This window comes from Corvus moneduloides, chromosome 21 (assembly GCF_009650955.1).
Source record: "Corvus moneduloides isolate bCorMon1 chromosome 21, bCorMon1.pri, whole genome shotgun sequence".
Lineage (NCBI taxonomy): Eukaryota > Metazoa > Chordata > Aves > Passeriformes > Corvidae > Corvus > Corvus moneduloides.
In genome coordinates this window covers 3,958,044-3,977,613 of record NC_045496.1, presented here as the reverse complement: position 1 = coordinate 3,977,613, position 19,570 = coordinate 3,958,044, and the positions used below count along the sequence as shown (strand labels likewise).

Below are 19,570 nucleotides of genomic sequence, written 5' to 3'. Positions count from 1 at the left end.
AACTGCCATCAACAAAGCGCTCGGGCCTCGCTGGGACCAGCCTGACTTCGAACCACCCGAGGTGGAATCCAAACAAGCACAAATATTTTGTATCCTCCAGGAAAGTCCTCCCAATGCCCGTAACCTTCCCAGAGGACACTTTTGTGGTTTGGACAAGACTGAGGCCTTTGCGAGCAGCTCAGATCTGAGCAGACTCCAGCCTCCTGCAGCCAAAGTCTCAAATGAAATATTAAAAGCCTGAAGTTTTAACAACCTGCCCCTTTCCCTGGGTGCCTGGAGGGAGAGCATCTGGTTTCTCCCAACAGAGCCTGGCAGCTGCCTGCCAGTCCCCGGGGTACAGGAACTCCCAGCAAAAAAAGCCAAGCAGGGGTACCCATTTATTCAATAAAATGAAACACCTAAAGTACCAAAGGGGGCCTACAAGAAGGCTGGAGAGGGACTTTTGCAAGGGCATGGAGTGATAGGACAATGGGAAACGGCTTTAAGCTGAAGGAGGGTAGATTTAGATTAGATATTTGGAAGAAATTCTTCTCTGTGAGGGTGGTGAGGCCCTGCCACAGGTTGCCCAGAGAAGCTGTGGCTGCCCCATCCCTGGAAGCGTTCCAGGCCAGGCTGGACGGTGCTTGGAGCAACCTGGGACAGTGGAAGGCTCGTGGCAGAGGGTGCGGAAAGATGAGCTCTACGGTCCCTTCGAACCGAAACCACTCTGTGATTCTACGTACCAGAATTCCGCGAAACGCTCCGCGGGTTAGCAACCTGCCCACAAACTCCGGGCCAGCCCTACCCACGCTGCCAGCAAGGCAGAGCCCCCCAAACCAGCCAGGGGTGCGCACCGGGGCCCGCCCCGCGCTCAGCCGCCCCCAAACCCCGCGCAGCAGCGGCGCCGCATCCCCCGCACCGCGCACTCACCTCCAGCGGCGGCAGGTCGGGGTCGAGCTGCGTGAAGCTGTGCAGCACCACGGGGCTGCTCTCGCCGGCCACCTCCAGCCTGACGCCGCCCCAGAGGCTCCGCGCCCGCCGGCAGCCCTCGAACATCCTCTCGGGGCCGGCGGGGACATGGTGCGGCGGGGCCCGGCGGCGGCTCACCATCGGCGGGGCCGCCGCATCCCCGGCCCCGCAACCCGCCGCCGGCCCCGCCAGCCCCCCCGGCTGCCCGGGGAGCCGCAGCGGGGACGTGGAGGGGATGCCCGGGGGCAGCGCGCCGGGAGAGCCGCGGCGGAGCGGTGCGGAGCGGTGCGGAGCGGTGCGGGAGCGCCCGCAGCAGCGGGGCAGGCACTGGGAGCCCGCAGCCGCCTCCGCGCAGAAAGAGCGGCCTGATGTCACGGCGGGGCCGGGACGGAGCCGGCGAGGCTGTAAACCAGGCACTGGATTTCCTCCCGCAGCCTCCGCCCGCCCCCGGGGGCCGGCCCGGCGCGGCTCGGCCCCCTCGGGGAGGGGGGGACGGGGACACGGGAGGCGTGAAAAGCCCCGAGGCCACAAAAAGGGGCGGCGGGCAGGAGGAGGATGCTCGGGGGGTTGCGGGGTGGGGCGGGCGGGGGTGGCCGGAGCCCCAGCTGGGCGGGGGAAACACCGGGGTGTCACCGTTGGTGGGAGGGAGCAAAGTCACACCGGTGACAAGGGCTCTGGGAGAGGATCTTTGTGTCACCAGGTGCTCACGAAGCACCTGGGGCTCACACATCGCTAGCCAAAGAAAAAGTGTTAACTGCGAGTATCATCAGCACTTGTTTTCATCTGAGCATTATCTCAGCCCATGAGCTCAGCCCCCACCAGCAGTGCTCAGGACACTGCCCAGCCCCTCGCTGGCCGCAGCTGGGCTTTATGGCGTGACACGGTCACGGCGCTGCGGGGGCAGCAGGCAGTGTCCCCTGGGAGGTGATGTGACCCACAGTGAGTCAGTGCCAGGCCCCCCGTGCATAGGCAAAGGGGGGATTGGCGACCAGGGCATCTGCTCTCGGCCCAGCAGGGACTCTGGAAAGCAAAATGAGCCTGGGGGATAGCGGGGCTGCAGATCCCACTTTAGAGAACCCCTGCAAGATAATTTTGTTTTCAGAGGCAGAGAGAAACGGGCAAAACTGTTTGCCATTCATCAGCCCCCTGCGCTGAGCACAGCATGCTCCAGCCCTCCCCTGCTCTTCCCCTTCCCTCCTCACACACTGCTGAGAAACTGCATCACAGGCTCCGGGCAGTTGCTGCTGACACCACCAAAACCTGGACTTTCATGCCTCAGCTCCCTCTGCAGCTGAAATAACACCATCCTCCCAGGGCCTTCCAGCCCCACAGCTTTATTTCCAGTGAGGACGTGGAGCCAAGGCTCACACGTCCAGCTCTGCCCAGGGCACCAGCAGCTCCTGCCCAGGCAGGAAGGGATTAACAAAGCTGCCAGGCTGTGATAGGCTTCAAACTGGAAAGTTTACCAGGCAGAAGGATGAGCCAGGACAATGTGGGCTATTGTCCTGCTTTATCTGGAGCCAAAGAGGTCAAAGGGGACTTCCTGGACACCCTAGGAAAGGGGACCCAGCCCAGCAGCATGGCCTTGCACTGCCCATGGCAGCCCCACACCTCTGGGGGCAATACACATTTTGAGCCTGCCCACGCACAGGGATCCAGCCCTGACCCCTGCCCAGGTCACCCTACAGCACCAGGAGCTCTCTCCACTGCAGAAGGATGCGGTGATGCTCCGTGCAGAGGTGTCACCAGCCCCACTGACAAGTCATGAAGGAACCACATGACACTGCAAGATGTGCTGTGAAACTCAGTGGCGTGCATCACTTGGCTCAGGACATGCCAAAATCAGAGCCAGGGACAGGTTTTCCAGCAGAAATCAGTGTTGCCTCTCTGTGCTGTGAAGTCTTTGGGAGGGAGGCTCTGCTTTGCTTCATGTTTGAGTCTTAGGGCAGAGTAATCACAGCCCACCCCTGGAATCGCTTGGCACCGCTCGAGTGCACACAACAAACAACGGCACCACTCATTTTCAGCTGGCAAAGCCCTCCCAGAGCCTCCAGCTTCGTCTGACCTCTGTAGAAAGATGCAGCTCTGTTTGATGGGCAATTTTCACCATCCCTCGGTTGACCACTAAAGATGGTTTCAGGGGAAAAACACTTCTGATAATGGATAATAAATAATATAAGGCAGGAAGGCAACTGCAAGGGTTTAAAAATAGCCAGTCAGTTTCCTTTCTCCTCTCTTGGGAACCTTCTGGGTCTGAAAAGCAAAACACTCAAAGCAGGGTCAGGAGCCCAAGTTCAGGATGTTTGCTCTGTGTAGCTAACCCCAAACACTCAGCCGTCAGGGGCAAGGCTCTTCAAAATCATGAGATTCAAAACAAATAACTTCTCAGGGCTTCTTATTTGCCTCTAAGCCCACAGCTGAACGGGAATAGGCAGGATCACACTCTCAGGTTCCCCCCCGGCACACTTGAAGGTCTAGAAATTGTTGCAAAATGCAATTAATTGACATGCACGTGACTTCAGGGATTTAAGAAAACGATCAATGCTTGAGTGACTCATTAAAAAAATACACTATCAATTTGCACTTGGCAAACCCAGCGAAAAACTTTTCACAACACACTGAGCTTTTTGATGTCATCTGTAAATGTCCCATCGACTCTGGCAGGCCCAGGAATTGGGTGCTGCGAGAAATCCATCAGTTTGTGTCCTTCCACCGCTCTGAAATCAGCTCTTGGCTGGATAAATACAAACCCACATGGCCAACAGCGGAGCAGCTCTGCTCCTCTGCCGCAGTCTCCTGCATGGTCAATAACGTGGAGAGGGTAACACAGAGAGGCTTTTGGAAACTCTAAGCCAGTTTCTGGTTTTGGAATCAATTTGGGTCCATCTGTTATGGTCAGGACCTTCAGGACCTGCAGATTCAGACCTCAGTTAATAACTGGGCTCAGCCTGGACCCTGAGTAGTCTCTCCCTGGCACATCTAGGCTTGTGGTGTCTGAGAATTCCCTCAGCTCCATCCTCCAGCCCTCCTTTGCTTTCATCTCCCTGCTCTGCTGCTGAGCAGGGCTTTCCAGCGTGTTTCCTACAGGGCAAAACTCAGAGTGACCCAGTTCCTGTGCTCAGTGTTGCTGTGGGTTTTTTTTCTATCAAGCAGGGCTGCCCACCCCAAAGCATGGCTCACAAACACTTCCACAGGGGTTGCTCCCGCGTGGCATCAGCTGCCTGCGAACACCCCAGCACTCCTGCCACCGCCCCCAGGGCACTGCCACCGCCCGGACAAACCCGTATTCCCTTTGAGCCTCAGTGAAACTACAGCAGGAACGATGCCAAGAGCTGCAAGCAGCTGATCTCAGCCCCGAGCAGAGAAGCCAGGAATCACCCTCACCACCTCTAGCTGAGCCCCTCTGGAGCATCACGCACCTCCAGCTTTCGCTGTTGGACCAGCGAGGGAACTAAGGAGCCAAACCAGCAGCCTCTGAGGGGAACTGGCCTGCTTTATGTGGGAGTTGCAACATTATCCGGCCTCTGTCCCAAGCTCTGGCACCAGCTCACAAGGCGCGTCCGTGTCGGGCTCTAACATGGAGCCCATAGCACTTCCTTCTATTGTGCAGCTGGGGAAGCCCTTTTTCTTGCTGTTTTTAAGGTGTTTTAGAGGAAAAGTGCTCTGTATTTACAAGAATTAATAACTAAAGGTTAGGCATTACGAGCTAGATCAAAACTCTTTGGGCATTCTAATTTTAATTGGAAAAGACTTCCATTTTCACTGCCCAGGCTCAGCTGGAATCTTATACTAAATAATAATAATAATAATAATAATAATAATAATAATACAATGATAAACAACCAGTACTATCTCTTCCACTTCAGGACGAGGGGAAAAGCTTGTGCAAGAAGGGAAAACGATGTCACTGCTCCGTTCATACAATCTGGACAGAGATGTCAGATTGCAGCAACTGCTCCCCAAATTTGGGGGCCAAGTGATCTCAGCCAGCCCTCACAGACCCAGCTCTCTCTTGCAGCATGATCAATGCCCTGATTTAACCAGATTTTAGGTGAGAGCCACCCACCACTTGCCACAGCTTACAGCAGGCATGGATTTTAGGAGATTCTCTGCTGAGTATTTCAGATTCAGGCAGCTGGATCACTCTGCCTCCAGGTTTTGGGCCTTTTTCGGGGCCATTTCCTGACAGATCGGGCACTGTGAACTCTTGGTGCTGGCACGGAGGAAGGCTGGCTCGGGCTCTCCAGCAACCTCTGCTCCCCACAGCTCCCCATGAGCAGCCACCGATCCGGAGCCAGGTTAATTCGGGAGCACAGCTCTCCTCCACACCGAGCATTAACACAGCCAGGCAAGCCCCTAATTTCTGTCAGTTCCTAGTAGAGGAAGCACAGCAAATCCCTGGGCAATCAGGATCTAAAAGTCTCCATCCAGCTATTCTGTGTTTCATTTCCTGCAGCCCCTGTGCACAGCTGGGCTACGGCATCTCCTGTGGAGGCTGCAGCTCCTGGAGCTCAGCAATGGCAACGCAATTATTCCACAGGCCTTGGAGACTCAAGAGTTTGCAGGAATATTTCTCCTCCATCCTACTCCTTACACCATCCCCTTGGCCATAAGTAGAATCACAGAACTTTTTTGGGTTGGGTTCCAACAGGTTTTTTGGATTCCAGCAGGTTTGGGTTCAAAGGGACCTTAAAGATCATCCTGTTCCACCCCCCTGCCACGGGCAGGGACACCTTCCACTGTCCCAGGTGGCTCCAAGCCCTGTCCAGCCTGGCCTTGGAAACTTCCAGGGATGGGGCAGCCACAGCTTCTCTGGGCACCCTGTGCCAGGGCCTCCCCACCCTCACAGGGAATTCTTCCAAATCTCTAATCTAAATCTACCCTCTGTCGTTTTAAAGCCACTCCCCCTTTTCTGTCACTCCAGGCCCTTGTCCAAAGCAAGTGACAACAAAAATCTGTGTTTTCCAAGCTTTCTGACCTCTGAAAGCCCATCAGAACAAGAACAACACGTGGGGTGGGGGGACATGAAGCCATTTTCTCAGAAAGAAGTGACCACAGCACACTTTGGGCAGGCACCTGGATTCCTTCTCAGCAAAGAAGAAAATACTCAGTAAAATAAGAGGCAAGATACAGCTGGTAATATTAAAATGTGCCCAGAAAGCCGAAGACAGCAGGGCCCAAGGTGTGAAAAGCACCAAGAGACCTCACAGTGTTTTGCAGGGCACTGCTGGCAGGGGGAGGCAGGGACCAAGGCCCACCCAGAGCTCGCTGTTTCAGGAGGATCACAAGACAGCAGTGAGTTTTGTTAGGGACCATCCCCACACCGGGAGAAAGCTCCGAGCTGCAGCGTTTTCCCATCTCCCACGTGGCTCTCCACGCCAGCCAGGCGCTCCCCGGAGCGCAGAGTTCAGCAGGCATTAAGCTGCTGCAGCCTGACACGCTGCAGACACACCAGAGCTCCTCTGGTAAGGACTATTATTTCTCGAGCTGTTTGTCTTTAGAGGCAGCTTTTATCTCCCTATCACCTTTTCTGCCAGAATGTTTCAGTCAGCTCTTTTAACAAATACCACCTAAGGTGCTTGCAACCAAAAGGAAAACAGGAAAAACATTTCTCCGTGTTGCTTAGCAATCAGTGTGTGGCGAGTTCAAGCCTCCCAGGTGCTCCGTTATTGTAATTTCCATCCTTGCTTGCATTGGTTCTCTGCGGAACAGCCAGGGAAAGGAAAACCACTGGTGGAAAAGAGGGGAAAGGTTATGGAGCCACAAAAATTTCCAGGAAAGGTGGGAATAGGTGTAGCCCCTGAAGATCAGGGAAACTCATTTCTGAAATCAAGCCGGCCCTTCTCATCTACCAGAAAAGTTAAATGAAAGAGTGAGATTTCATTTTATATTGAAAACACACATCCACCACCTGGGTGGATCCAGAACAGAGCAAAGCTCTGGCTCTGCTCACCTTTCAAAAACACGTCCAAGGGCAGGCAGTACAATTTTCCACTGACAACAACCAGCCAGAATGACACGTTCAGCTGAATCGTGTAAAAGGAGAATCCCAGAAATGAGAGGCTCTGGCAACCGATCCATGGAGAAATCCCAGTGGATAACAGAGAAACTTTGCTTGGCAGAGAGGCTTTTCCTCCTCCTCAGCTCCCATCCCAGCCCAATCTCCTGGCTGGTGCAGGTGGGCTGTGCTGCTGCAGGGAACAGGTACACCCACCTCACCCGTGCCAGACACACGGACAGGGAACTGGGACCAGCCTGCACATCCCACGCTCCAGCCAGGAGAGCAGGAAGGCAGCTTTATTCCAGCTTTATTCCCACTGGCTCTCTCCTGGGCTAGGGAAGGCCAGGAGAGGCTCCCCCCTGCCCTCTGCCCAGGTGACAGCACATGCAGGGAATCACCGAGCACCTGGGGACGTGCTCTGACCCCACACTGCTCGTTCTCCCTGGGGACAGCAATGCAGGTTGGCGTCTGTGTCACCACCCCGGCACGCTCAGACTCAGCTCCTTGAACCTGAACAGCACCATTCATTCCCCTGTTGCTGGAAGGACGTGCCTGGACACACGTAGAGGGGAGGGAATGATGCCATGGAGCTGCTGAGATGTCCAAGAGAAAAGTGATGCCACAGCACAGGCACAGGGAAGAAGCACATGGAGTTGATACCTTGCACAAGATTAAATTATATCCAAAGGCCAGCTTAAAAATGGAGCCAAACAGGCTGCAAGGTGCTGAACTCATCTGAAGAGCTACAGGTAGGCAAATAAAACAGATTTACACGTAGTACAAAGAGTTACCCCAGTGCAGGAATAAAGTGGAACAATTTACATGCCAGATCATGGGAATACGCGAAGCAACAGCAAGGTGTTCCACACACAGAGCGTTAGTAACACCAATAAAGAACTGAGGTTACTGAAAATAAGAAACCCAGTTAAACAGGAACAAAGCTCCTTAAGAGGGGATGTGAAGAGGATGTTCCAGCAAAGGTCCTGTATCTCCTTTGACCGCACAAACGTCAGGGAAAGCATAAATCAAAACCCAGACGCGTCGGGAAGCTGCAGGAAAGCTGACTTGATCTGAAGTGAGGAGTGAAACCTTGGAGCCAGGCTCCAGCAGAGTGAAGAGCTGATGTGATTGAAAGCGAGCAGCCAAGAGAGGAGCCAGAGGGCCCAGAACAGCCGCAGGGATAAGGGAGAGGAGCTGCAGGAGGAGCAGCAGCAGGAGAGACGTCTGGCAGCTGGACCAGCAGCCAGCGCACCCCGGTGCTGACACTGCGCGGCCCCTGCCAAGTCATTTGGGCCAAATTCACCACGGGCTGGGCAGGGACGCAGTGAGTGGACATGAAAACATTCTGCTGTAGCAGCCTGAGCACACACTTACTGGTGTTGGCCACGTGAGAGTCAGGAAAAGGGGCTGGCAAGAGCTGGAAAGGGAAAGTTTCACTGCCCAGCTCTGAGCCAGCTGTTGCAGAGATGAAACAAACAGTGATGTGGCTGAAAAGTCAATTAAGAATTGGAAAAGTCTTTTAGTATTCCCAGGTATTGTTAGGTGCTCAGACAAAGGATGTTTAAAAAAAATTATTTTCCCTGTGGTAATTACCACTTTAAAAGGTTTCCGCTCCGCATTGTTTGAGAGGGGGAAGTTATTCCAGGGCCTCTCTCCGTGGCCAGCAGAACTCTTTTTGTTGTGGGGGTTTTGGCGTGGAGGAGCAGTGCTCTTCCAAACAATATTGTATGCCAGTGGCCGAGGGCCAGGTTTGTCCCTCAGTTACAGTGGCACAAATATCAACAAACTCATGCAGTGCCACCAAGTCACACCATGGCTGAGTCCGGCCACACTGCTGCTGACCCTCCCAATGTTTCACCTTCGAGTCCATGATTTATGTTGTTTTTCCTTCAAGCTTTGGCTCTGGGAATCACATTGAGTGCTGAAGAATTTCAGGTTTTATTAAAATAAAAAGGTTATCCCATGAGCACTGAAACTTCTTATGGTTTTGTGTCTCGAGACTGTTTTCGGTGCCTAAAAATGTACAAATCGAGAATGAAAATGTTTTTGTGGTTAAGTGTTTGCAAGAAGCATCTCCCACGTGGATTTGCTGGTGTCTAATAATATATGAACTCATGCTACAGATGTTTTGGGGCATTTACAAGATTCTTTTCCTCCTCTCAACCATCTCATTTCATCATCTCTGCATAGACTTAATTATCCGCGAGCCCTCAGCCAGATCTGCGTGATGCAGGTCAGCGGGTTCAGAAGTTGTCTGGGGAGAGAGGGCGCGGGCAGAGGGACACTGTGCAGCATTAGCCTTATTTTGGTAAGAAATTAGACTTTAAGTTCTTTCTGGCTCCCCTAACTGCAGGGAAAACAGCAAGGAAACACGACCCGAGCTCTTGCAGGAGGGTCAGGGAGCAGACAGTGAGTGGAACAAGCTGCTCCCCGAGGGTCTCATCCAGACTTTCTGCAGCAGCGAGGCCCTGAGGAGCTTTTCCCGTCTTTGCCTCCCATGGCACAGAGAGCATGGCCTGATCCATCCCTTCCTGAGCTGCCAGCACCACTGCAGGGTGACTTTTTCAGCCTCAGCAGTGAACACTGCACCCGTATCGATGGTTCATTACCCAATGCCACTCGTGCCACACGGAGCAGTGTCAGGGTTTCCATGACATGTGGGCGCGTAACACATGGCGGCACAGACGGTGCCACCCAGCCAGGGCATGCACTGAGTCATCTTTCACAACAGCCAAACCCCTGGGGAGCTTCCCTTTCCCCCTCCTTGCCCCAACCCTGGCTGAGAGTCACCTCCTACAAAGCTCCTTCCCAGGGCAGGAGTGCCGGGCACTGCTGGCACTCGAGGGCCCCTGGGAATGAAGCGTGTTGCAGGTCTCAGGTGGAGTCTGGGGCCATTCTGTGAGCAGCTGGACTGTCAGCAGCAGCCAGGTCTTCGACTGACCCCAAAATAACTGGGGAGGGCTGGGAGGGACAGTTCCCCCCCAGGGGCTGTGGGTGCAAACGAATCTGGGAAAGGTGGAGCTGCACACACTTAACTCGTCCGTCTCCTCCCTTGTGCTTCCCGAATCTCTCCCTGCCAAACAGAAAGGGAAATTCGGGATTTTCAGTTGCTTTTGATTCCCTCTTGCTCTGCACACAGCAGGGTGGGGAGGGATTAGTCTCCATTTCCTGCCTCCAGACAGCTCCAGGGCTGCCCAGGCGGGACCCCCCTGGTCAGGGGCTCCCCGACCCACGACCACGACACTGCCAGACCTCACAGGGCTGGAACGGCTCTTCCATCCTGCTTCCCCTGCCCTCAGCTCTTCTCCCCAGAGCCCGCAGAAGTGCCTCCCAGCTGCTCTGCTGGGCCAGCCCAGGCTCTGGCGCCACAAACCACATTGCCCCTCCTTCCCCGCTTGGTTGCAATCTCTAACTTGCGCTCAGTTTCCAGTATGGGAAGGAGAAGTGCTGGGGGTGCACTGTGGTGAAAGAAAAACCCCTGACTCTCAGAGCAGTGCACACGGGAGCCTAAAGGGAGAAGGATGAGCAGAAAGGGGTTATTAAGGGGGAGTTTTGGGTGCTGCTTTCCTGGCAGGCAGGAGAGGAGAGGAAGCCCTCTCATCTCGGTTCAGCACTGCATTGCCCTGTCACCAACATCACAGCCAGACACTACCAAGATTGTCATGCCCAGACCAGCCTTGTCATCCCAAACAGCTCCTCAATATCCCCAGGTGAAAGGTCTGATGCTGCCAGCTGTCCTCTGGGAGCTCACAGCACCCAAATTACAAAGGAAGCTGTCAGCAGGATGGGATTGGGGATTCCCCACTCTTGGGCTGTCAAGAGAGAGCAAAGACCCGATGTCCTGCTGCCAAAAGCTGCTGCAGCCCCAACACACCCAGGGACAACCCTGGCACAAGCCCAGAGAAATCAGGAGAGGAGTGAGGACACAGCGCTGAGGAGATGCCTGCACAGAGATGACACAAGAAAATCAACAAATCAGACTTTGGATGCAGACAACCTTTGAGGTTCTTAAAGTCAGGCCTTCACCAGCATCTGCATGGAAGTGATGCCCCAAAGCCTGAGCTCTGGACCACAATACTGGGGTGCACCGTGTGCTGCCCTCTCCAGACACCATGAGTGATGCCACGCACATGACTCCAGGAGCCAGGAGTTAAAAATACCAAATATCACAAGTTCTGCCCCAGCTGAACCACCAGTTCAGTTACACCACTGTCATATGATGGGGCAGGCAGGAGGATCTGGGGAGAACCAACTCGTGGGGCAGTGGAGCCAATCCTTCCAGCAGTGTTGATACCACAACAACACCACCAAAGCACTCCAGGTCCATAAAAGAGCCATCACCGAGCTGCAGCTGGCGGTCTCCCCGACTGTGCTGAGGTTTCAATTGCAATTGCACTGAAATCAAAGATGTTCCTTGCACCTCGACAGCATTTAACAGCCAGCAGTGGCCAAATCGAGTTGTTACCAGACAGGGCTCCTGGCGGGGTCGTTTCTTAGCAGTATTTGAAGCTCCCATGGCTAAATCCAGCCCTATCCGGACACAGCAGCAGTGCCTACCTGTGCTTGGCAATGCTTAACGAAAGCAAGCTGCTCTCTCCTGCACAGGGACACCAGTGAGCAGCGAGGGGCCGGGGATCCACCAGAGCCAGGGCCTGGCTTAGGAGCGGTGCCAGGAGCCCCGGGGCTGGTTGGCACTGCCCAAGGAGCAGCGACTGTGTGTGATGGGAGGGCGTTTCAGCAACACCACGGACCACAAGAGCAGAGCTCGCGTCAGCAGGGAGCGGTGCCACCGCCTCTGTGGCGGCAGCCACATCCGAGGCCAGGCAGGGTCCAGCTCACGGCGTTTAACTGCGTGTCAGGCGCACTCAGCATTGCCACTCTCAGCTGTCTCAGCTGCTGCACAGCCCCAGGGCTCCTTGAAACACGGGGTAATTAAATAGGGCCATCTCGGCTGGAGTCCCTGGATGGGAGATGCCCAGGGTTACACCCATGCTCTGCTGTTATGTTAAGGGTTGTGAATGGGGCAGAACCTCCATTTCCCCTGTGTTTGCAGCTGGCACACTCCAAACCAATGGCTGTAGCGATGACAGCCTTGTCCCTGCTCCAGCCCCGCTGCAGGATCCAGAATGGGAGGCTGTGCAGAGGAAGGATGGAGCCACGGGCAGGGAGCACCCACACCTCCAACTCACCACCTCCACTTAGGGACGGCAGGATAGCCAGGGGCAAATTGTCCCCGTGCTCTGGCAAAGACCCAAAGCAGGCAGCGAAGAACCTGCCTTTGACGGCCTGCGCTGTGCCAAACCAGTCAGCAAACTGGATTTGCCTTATTTGAGCACACGTGGGCACCGGGCAGCGCTGGCAGCGCTCACGGCACACTCCTGCAACAGCTGCTTCTGCAGGCGCTGCCCTGAGCCCGATGCACGGTGACAGATGACAGCAAATTGCACTGACGGGCCCTTATTGAATCAAACTGTCAGGAGGCAGCTGCTCCGTGGCCGATCTGCCGTGAGTCAGGGTGCCCAGCCCCGGGCGCAGGGATGGAGCCAGCTCCTGCCAGCAGCACATGGGCACCGGGACCTGGCTGTGCAGCTGCCTCGGCAGAGCCTGGAGCCACGAGAAAGGCTCTGCCAAGTTCCAGGGTCCCCACGGGATCCTCGGGATGGAAACTGAGAGCAGAGAGAGAGAAAGCTGAAAGCGCAGGGAAGAGATCCCATTTCACCGAAGAAAGGGAAAGTGCAGGAGGCAGAGTGTGTACCTCTGGGAGATCCACATCTACGGAGTAAAAGCTGCACGAGGAGCAAATTCTCACATTGCTCTCAAGCTTCAGACAGAGAAGTTGGTGCTGAAGGATGGGGAGGAAGAGCAAAGAAGCAGAGAAATGCTCTAGGAGGTCACCTTGAACATCGTGTTCTTAGCTAGAGACAGGCTGTGGTGCCACCAAATTCAGTGGGTTTACCTCGATGTGCACCAGTCGAGGATGTGGCACAGGATATCTTACCTCGTTTTCTCACAAGCACAGACCCAGCCAGGTCACTTATAAAAATATATTGAAAATAGATTGACTGAACAATTACTGGAAACGTCGGCTCCTTCTGCCTCGCAATACACAGAGAATTAGCACAGCTTTAATTGCACCAGCAACTCCACCAGGGCAGCAGTGAGAGCTGGTCAGGCAATTCCAGCCCCTGCAGTGCTGGTGAGCACGGGGAGCTGTGGCACACGTGAGGCATCAACCACAGACCCACTGGTGTGACCACACACGGGCCAGGCACAGACGTTTAGTGAGCACTGGGCATCTCAAAACCTGCAAATGGGATGTCCCAGAGGTGACAGAGTTCAGGCAATAATGACAAGCCCTCGGCCAGAATGAGCCCCAAGACAGGCTGTACCCCAGGGAGCTGCGTCGGACGCTGGCTGAGGCTCCAGAGGTCTGTGTTTTCATTCCACTTCAGCAACTCTTGTCTGCATCAACACCATCCTGCTACCTGCTTATTTGTAGTAACCCTGGTATTACTGGCCTGGCACTCCCAGGGCTGTGTTTCACATGTTTATTCAGTGTGTGAACACAGGCACAGGTGAAGACTTGATGTTTTAGCACCGGTGACCCAAACAGCAGCAATCAGGGACTTTTTTCCCCATCCCTTTTAAATCAGTGTAAAGACTCAGCCATCACATCAATTCTTCCCTCTCTGAAGGCTCGCCAAGGGCTGAAAACCGGGATTGCCACCACCCCAAAAGCTCCTGGGGTGGCATCAGCAGAGGCACAAACCAGAGTGTTCGTGGCCTCGCACATTCACACGTGCAGCTGGCTCGTGGGGCAGCGCTTTGGCACCCTCCCCCAGCACTGAGACAACCAGCCCAGAGGCACAGATCAGCAGAGGGGTTCCACACAGCGCCGGGGGCTGCAGGGCACTGCATGCACAGGCTTGGAGCTGCACATGTACACAAGGTGAGCGATGGGCTCAGCCCTCCCAGAAATCCCGAGACTTTACAGCATGCTGCTAAATTTCTGCCCTCACGGATGAGAATTAAACCTGGGAGTCTTTTTCCATAGTTTCTCATTATCTGCAAAGAAACCGAGCGATGATTTGCCTGAAGGAAAAGGAAAGTTTGGCCAAGGGCAGGGATGGAGGGATTTGCTGTTTTTGACTGTAACTGTGGTCAGGAAATGGTCCTAGAGCTCATTTTCAGCTCCTCCCTCTCGATAACATCTACCATACGCAGGCAGTGGAAAAGAAACAGCCTTTGATACAGGCACAGCAGACTTTGATTCATCGCGGGGCCGTTGGCAGCTATCGCTTCACCCCGGCTTCAACCTGGGATTGACACCAGCAGCAATTCCCTGTCCCTGCTTGACTCCCAGTTAAAGCCTTTCCAGCCCCGATGGGGGAAGTAACACCATTCCCACCCACTCCCGCAAGGATTAATTAGCTATTTATGGAGCGCTCCAAGGTGATACCGGTGCTGCAGACAGGAACAATGAAGCCGGAAATTGGTAGCTCGTTACTGCTGATCTGAAAGTTTTCCTTCTCTGTGCCAGAGGACAACATTTCACCCAGGATACCTGAGTTGCAGGCAGTTAAAACTCTTTAAAACTCCACGGAATGAGGTCTCAAATGCGGCAGGGAATAAGCCTGTGCTACGGCAAACCTGGGAACTAATAATTTGTTCCCATCTCCAGCTCCTCTGAGCCTGGCTCTAAGGTCAAACCAAGCTTTTATCTTCGCCTGTATTTCAGTATGCTGAGGGGAAAAAAATAATATTAGAGGAATAAATTAGCATGTGAAATGTAATTTAACTAATTAGCTCACTGGAGTGGAAAATACTTGCTAACCACTTTGAAGTCAAACCGACTGCACTTACTAGGACATCACAGAGGAGAAAGGGAGAAGGCAAAGATGGGGAGGCCGGCAGGACAGGCTCCGGAGGATGCAAGTACCTAAGCGGGACAATGAGATTTTCCCGATTTCTTCTCACTCTGTAGAGCGTCACCAAATGTCCAGCTCGGAGAGAGCAGTGCTGGGAGAGCCCCCGGCTGTGCTGCTCTTCCCTGACCCGCATTTACCGGGCACTGCAGCAAGGGGGGCTTTCCCAGTGGTTTCCGTCACGACACAGGGCCGTGACCGCTGCATGGCACCAGCCTGGGATGCCCTGGGATGCCCAGCCGTGGGTGGACCGACCCACAAGGCAGGAGGGATGCACTGGGACCGGGCAGCAGCATCCCACCCCCGCGGGGCATCGGCTCACCGCTCCCTCCCAGCCCCGCGGGCTCGCACTGGCAGGGAGTGGATGTCGCCAATTAAGCTGACAAACAGCGAGCCATAAAGCTCCATCATGTCAGGGAACTGCCTGAGATGCCACAAAAAGCCGTTATGTCACTTGCAACAGCCTGCTCATTGATTTCCCCATCTCCCAGACATAGAAACTGTTGCTCTTTTATTAGCAAAGCTTTGGAAATCCCTCCCCATCATAGCAAAAGAGGCAGCCCGGGCAATTTTGCAACTGCTGCGGCTGAATTATGAAAGGGGGGATTGACAACCCCACTGAAAGCTGTCAAGGGAGGCAGAAACAAGAGCCTTCTCTGCCTGATACACAGCACCACATTGAGGGGAACCTGGGGGGGATGTTCCCCTTCCAGCTGGCCACCCACTGAACACAGGCATGAGCACCTCCAGGGCTCCCCTGCCAGCTGGGGAAATGTCCCCAAAGAAGACGCAGTCCGTTGCAGGGGCAGAGAAGTTTCCCTGAAAAACAGGAATCTGAGATGTTGACCCAACAGAGTTGCAGCCCTGGGAGAAGAGACCTGAGCCAGAGGTTCATGTTTTTGTGGGGTGTCCCAACCTGGGCTTTGAAGTCAAAAGTCTCTGGGAATGCAGCCTGTAAAGGTTAGTTGTGTGTTCAGTGAATGGATTTGCAGCAGGAGGAAAGCCCGTTTCTCAAGCCAGGCCTTCCCACAGGGATGTCCCAGACGTGATGGACACTGACGGACAGGATCCTGCAGAAGAGCCCCAGGTAACACAGCCCCATAACTTTTCCCAACCTGCCTGTGCCATCTCCAAGAAGAAAGGAAATTAATGAGCCTGAAATAGAAATTAAAGTCCTGAAATAGAGGGGGAAATGCCAACACTGCTCCCTCCCCGCTGCCCACGCAGACCGGGGAAGCGACGGCAGGAGATGAGCAGGGACCTGCGGGTGGGTGTGAGACACCAAACCCTGCCTGGCTGAGGGAATATTTCAGCTCTGAAAGAGGAGTTTCCCCATCACCCCACAGACAAAAATGCCACTCAGGATTTCCCTGCTGGCGTTTCCCCACCGGGCTGTGTTTTGCAGCAGACGGAGCTGCCAGCGATGGGGCCTGCTGTGCCCCCGCTTTCCAGGAATGGTGCCTGAGCACGGAGAGGCAGAGCAGCCCCTGATCCACCTCCTGCTCATGGGTGCTGCCAGCCAGTGCTTGCCCCTGGGGGTTTCATCCCACTCTGCCCAGTGCAGGAGAGGGCAGGGGGTGAAAGCATCCGTGGGCCCAGAGCTGGGAGATGTGAGCATGGCTGGGAAATGTGGAAATGGGGATGCTGGAGACCAATTCCCAATGTGACTCCTGGCAGTTTGAGTTCCCACAGGGAAGCACTAACCTCTCCTGTCCTGCACTAATGCCCCAGCCATGACCTGAGGGCTGGGGACACCCTGATGTGCCAGTTACCAACTGGTACCTCACCGTGACACAACTGCCAGGGCTTGCTGTCACCCAGCAGCCTCCAGAGAGCTCGTAGAAATTGTTAAAAACCCAACCAACCAAATAAAAACCCCCAGCACTAACACATTGCACAGCCCTCTTAAAAATTATTTCCCTTTTCTGCAAAAAAAACAGGAATATGACAAGCAAGCAGAGGTCCCTGAGCGACCCAGGCCAGGGCATTCCCCGTGCCCGCTCCCAGCCGATGCCCAGAGCAGGGAGGGAAGCAGGGAAGCCTCCACCTGTGTCGGGCAAACCCCGAGGATCCCCCGCGCTGCACCAGGGGCCGCAGGGAAATCCAGCACCAGATCGCACTGCTGAGCAGGAATGGAGATCTCCTGCCGCAAGCCCGGAGAAATCTGCTGCTTAGGAATGGAGCTGAAGGAGAATAAAGCACCCAGGCGCGGCTTCACCCGCTGCATCCCGGGCTCCAGCCACCTCCCACCGCCCGGCTGCCCTCCCTCCCTCCTTCCCAGGAATGCTGCAGGAGGCACCTGCGCTTTCGGGGCGCGCTGCCCACCCCCGGCACACCCCGGCAGCTCCGCAGTGGCCGTCATAGGTATCCTCATTATCCTCATTAGTGCAGCAACACCGCCGATCTTGGCAAAGCCCCCCGGGGTGTTTCTAAATGTAGGAGGCTCCCTGCAAGTCCCCTGTGCCTGCAGGGACACTCAGGATGCTGGGCTGGGGCTCCCCACCCTGCCAGGATCCAACACACCGCCCTGCAGGAAAGTACTGCCTCCTCTAAGGGAACTGGGCTCGTTTCTGTGCTGTCATTTCACCTCTTTAAACACACACATAATGCTGAGGAGAAGGTAACAGTGATTGTGACAGATCAGTTGGTGGCCATCGAGAAAATCCAGATTTAAGGCTCCTGCAGTGACACTACACACCCTGAGCACACACAGCAAGAGCTGGGCTTTCCCTGCTCCAAAAATCAAAGCAAGTTTTGCCTCAAATTTTAACAGTACCTGGATCACACCCAAAACCCTTACACAGGTGCGACATCGACCGCTCACCGCCCACCAGCCCTAAAAAGCATTGCCCCTGATTTTTGGGTTCTCCAGTAGCTTTATCCCACGGTTCCTCATGCACAGTCACATTCGGGGGGTCTTTCTGTGGGGGGCAGAGTTACGGCAGCAAGGGGAGCCCTCAGCAGGAATCCCCTGACCCACATTGGGAAAGCTCTGCCTCAATGCTGCAATCGACACCAGTTTTTGCATCGTGAACCAAACCCTGCAGCCGCAGCAGAGCGAGAGGGCAGGACCGATGCCCACGGACGGTGACACCAGGCAGGGCAGCCACCAAGGTGTGTGAAGGCAGAGCTGCCTCCCAGGCTTTCACACCCGCCAGCCACTCCAGGGCAGCAGAGCCAGGACACGCACAGCAAACACTCCCTTTCGCATCGAGCTACAACACGACTCTTATTGCACACAGAAAGGCTTCCCCTCCCTCTCAAACCCCTGCTTTCGTTTTGGTGCCCTGGATTTGGCAAGCGCCACTGTCTGCCTCAAAATACACCAGAGAGGAAACAGTCACATCTGGAGGCGGTGCCAGCTCTTGGCATCGTCAACTTTGCCAGAAGTTCACCACCCCCGGATGGTGCCGGGGTGGGGTCACAGCACCTCTCTGCCCCTCACACACCCACCGTGTCCCCGAGCCGGCCCCGGGCTGGCAGCTCCCTTGCCTTGTACTTACATCGTCATCCTGCACGCTCAGGGGGATATCCAACATGCACATCTGCACAGGCTGCACCAGAGCCTTCTGCACGTTGAACAAAGGTTTTGCCTCCATCTTCCCGGGGATGGAGGGGCTGCTCATCCTCCTCTCTCTCCTCCGCCGCTCCTCTCCCAGGAGCAGGTCCAGCCCAGGCGGCGAAACCGATTGGAGATCTCTCTCCCCGTCCAATTTTGTCAGCGCATCTTGCCAACAGCTGCTGCTTCTGCCGCTCCTACGAGGTCTTGTTTCCTCCCTCGCGAATCAAAGAGCGGCGAGGAGCTGCACCGGGAGCTGAGCGTGCGCGCGTGTGAGCGAGTGCGCCTGTGTGCGTGCGTGTGTGCAGCCGCCGCCGCTCCCCAGGCTGGGGAAGCAGCCTCTGGCCAGCCTGCCCCGGCTCCCTGCCGGCCCCCAGCTTCTCCTTTTTCTCGGGATAACCTCGGTGCTGGCTCCGGCTGCTGCTCGGCCCCGCCGGGAGCTCCCCAGCCTCATCGACATGCGTGGCACTCGCCAAGCCCGCGCATTGTCTTGGAGACACACAACAGGTCCTGCCTGCTGTTGGTTTCTGATTATGATCAGACCGCGTCTGCAGCACTTGCAGCATTTCCCTCTGGCTGTTGTGACAGGCAAACAGGCAGAGCTGGAAGGATGAGGGGGTGTGAAACAGGGGGAGCATGAATGGTCGGAGCTGGAGCCTCCGCTTTTCTTACCATCTCTTCTCCCATCCCTGTTTTCCATTGTCAGAGGCAGTTTCAGCTCAACGCCTTCCTGTACTCCAAGGACCACAGTGAGGCTTAAATAATTCACATCCACAGAGTGCTCGGGGACCTTATGGCGCTGGGAATGCAGCATGGCACTGAGAGCCCATCAGTACTGACGACCACCTCGTTTGTAGGACAATTGTGCATGGAAAGTTTTGCCCAGGTGAGCATTCCCGGCTGCCTTTCCCACCAGAGCACCTGCGAATCCAAACCGGAGCTCTGCTAAAGGAAGTATGGCACAAAATGGGGTGGGTTTGCTATCAAAAGCACCTTCCTACAGAATTTTCACCAACAGTAGCAGTGAAATGGGAGTCTCGACGTGGAGCAACTCATGTATCACCTGCAGACATGGATCACACGGAGGTTACTGCTCTCACAAACAAGAGTGAACCTGGGGCCAAGTCCATGAGCCAT

At 55.1% G+C, this 19,570-nt stretch overlaps 1 protein-coding gene across 5 annotated transcripts in view; it reads right to left on the bottom strand.

Moving 5' to 3' along the window:
• Positions 1-19,570, bottom strand: part of RALGDS (ral guanine nucleotide dissociation stimulator) — a 56,019-nt gene that overhangs the window by 23,237 nt on the left and 13,212 nt on the right. For 2 of the 5 annotated variants that reach the window (XM_032130719.1, XM_032130721.1), the window contains exon 1: positions 910-1,117. The exons of 1 other annotated variant lie outside the window; for it this stretch is intronic. In XM_032130719.1, the coding sequence (XP_031986610.1) occupies positions 910-1,089 (180 nt within the window). In that variant the 5' untranslated portion in view covers positions 1,090-1,117. Of the gene's footprint in view, positions 1-909; positions 1,339-18,377; positions 18,676-19,570 lie in introns of those variants that run through there. 2 more of the 5 variants (XM_032130720.1, XM_032130724.1) reach the window with 2 other exon arrangements.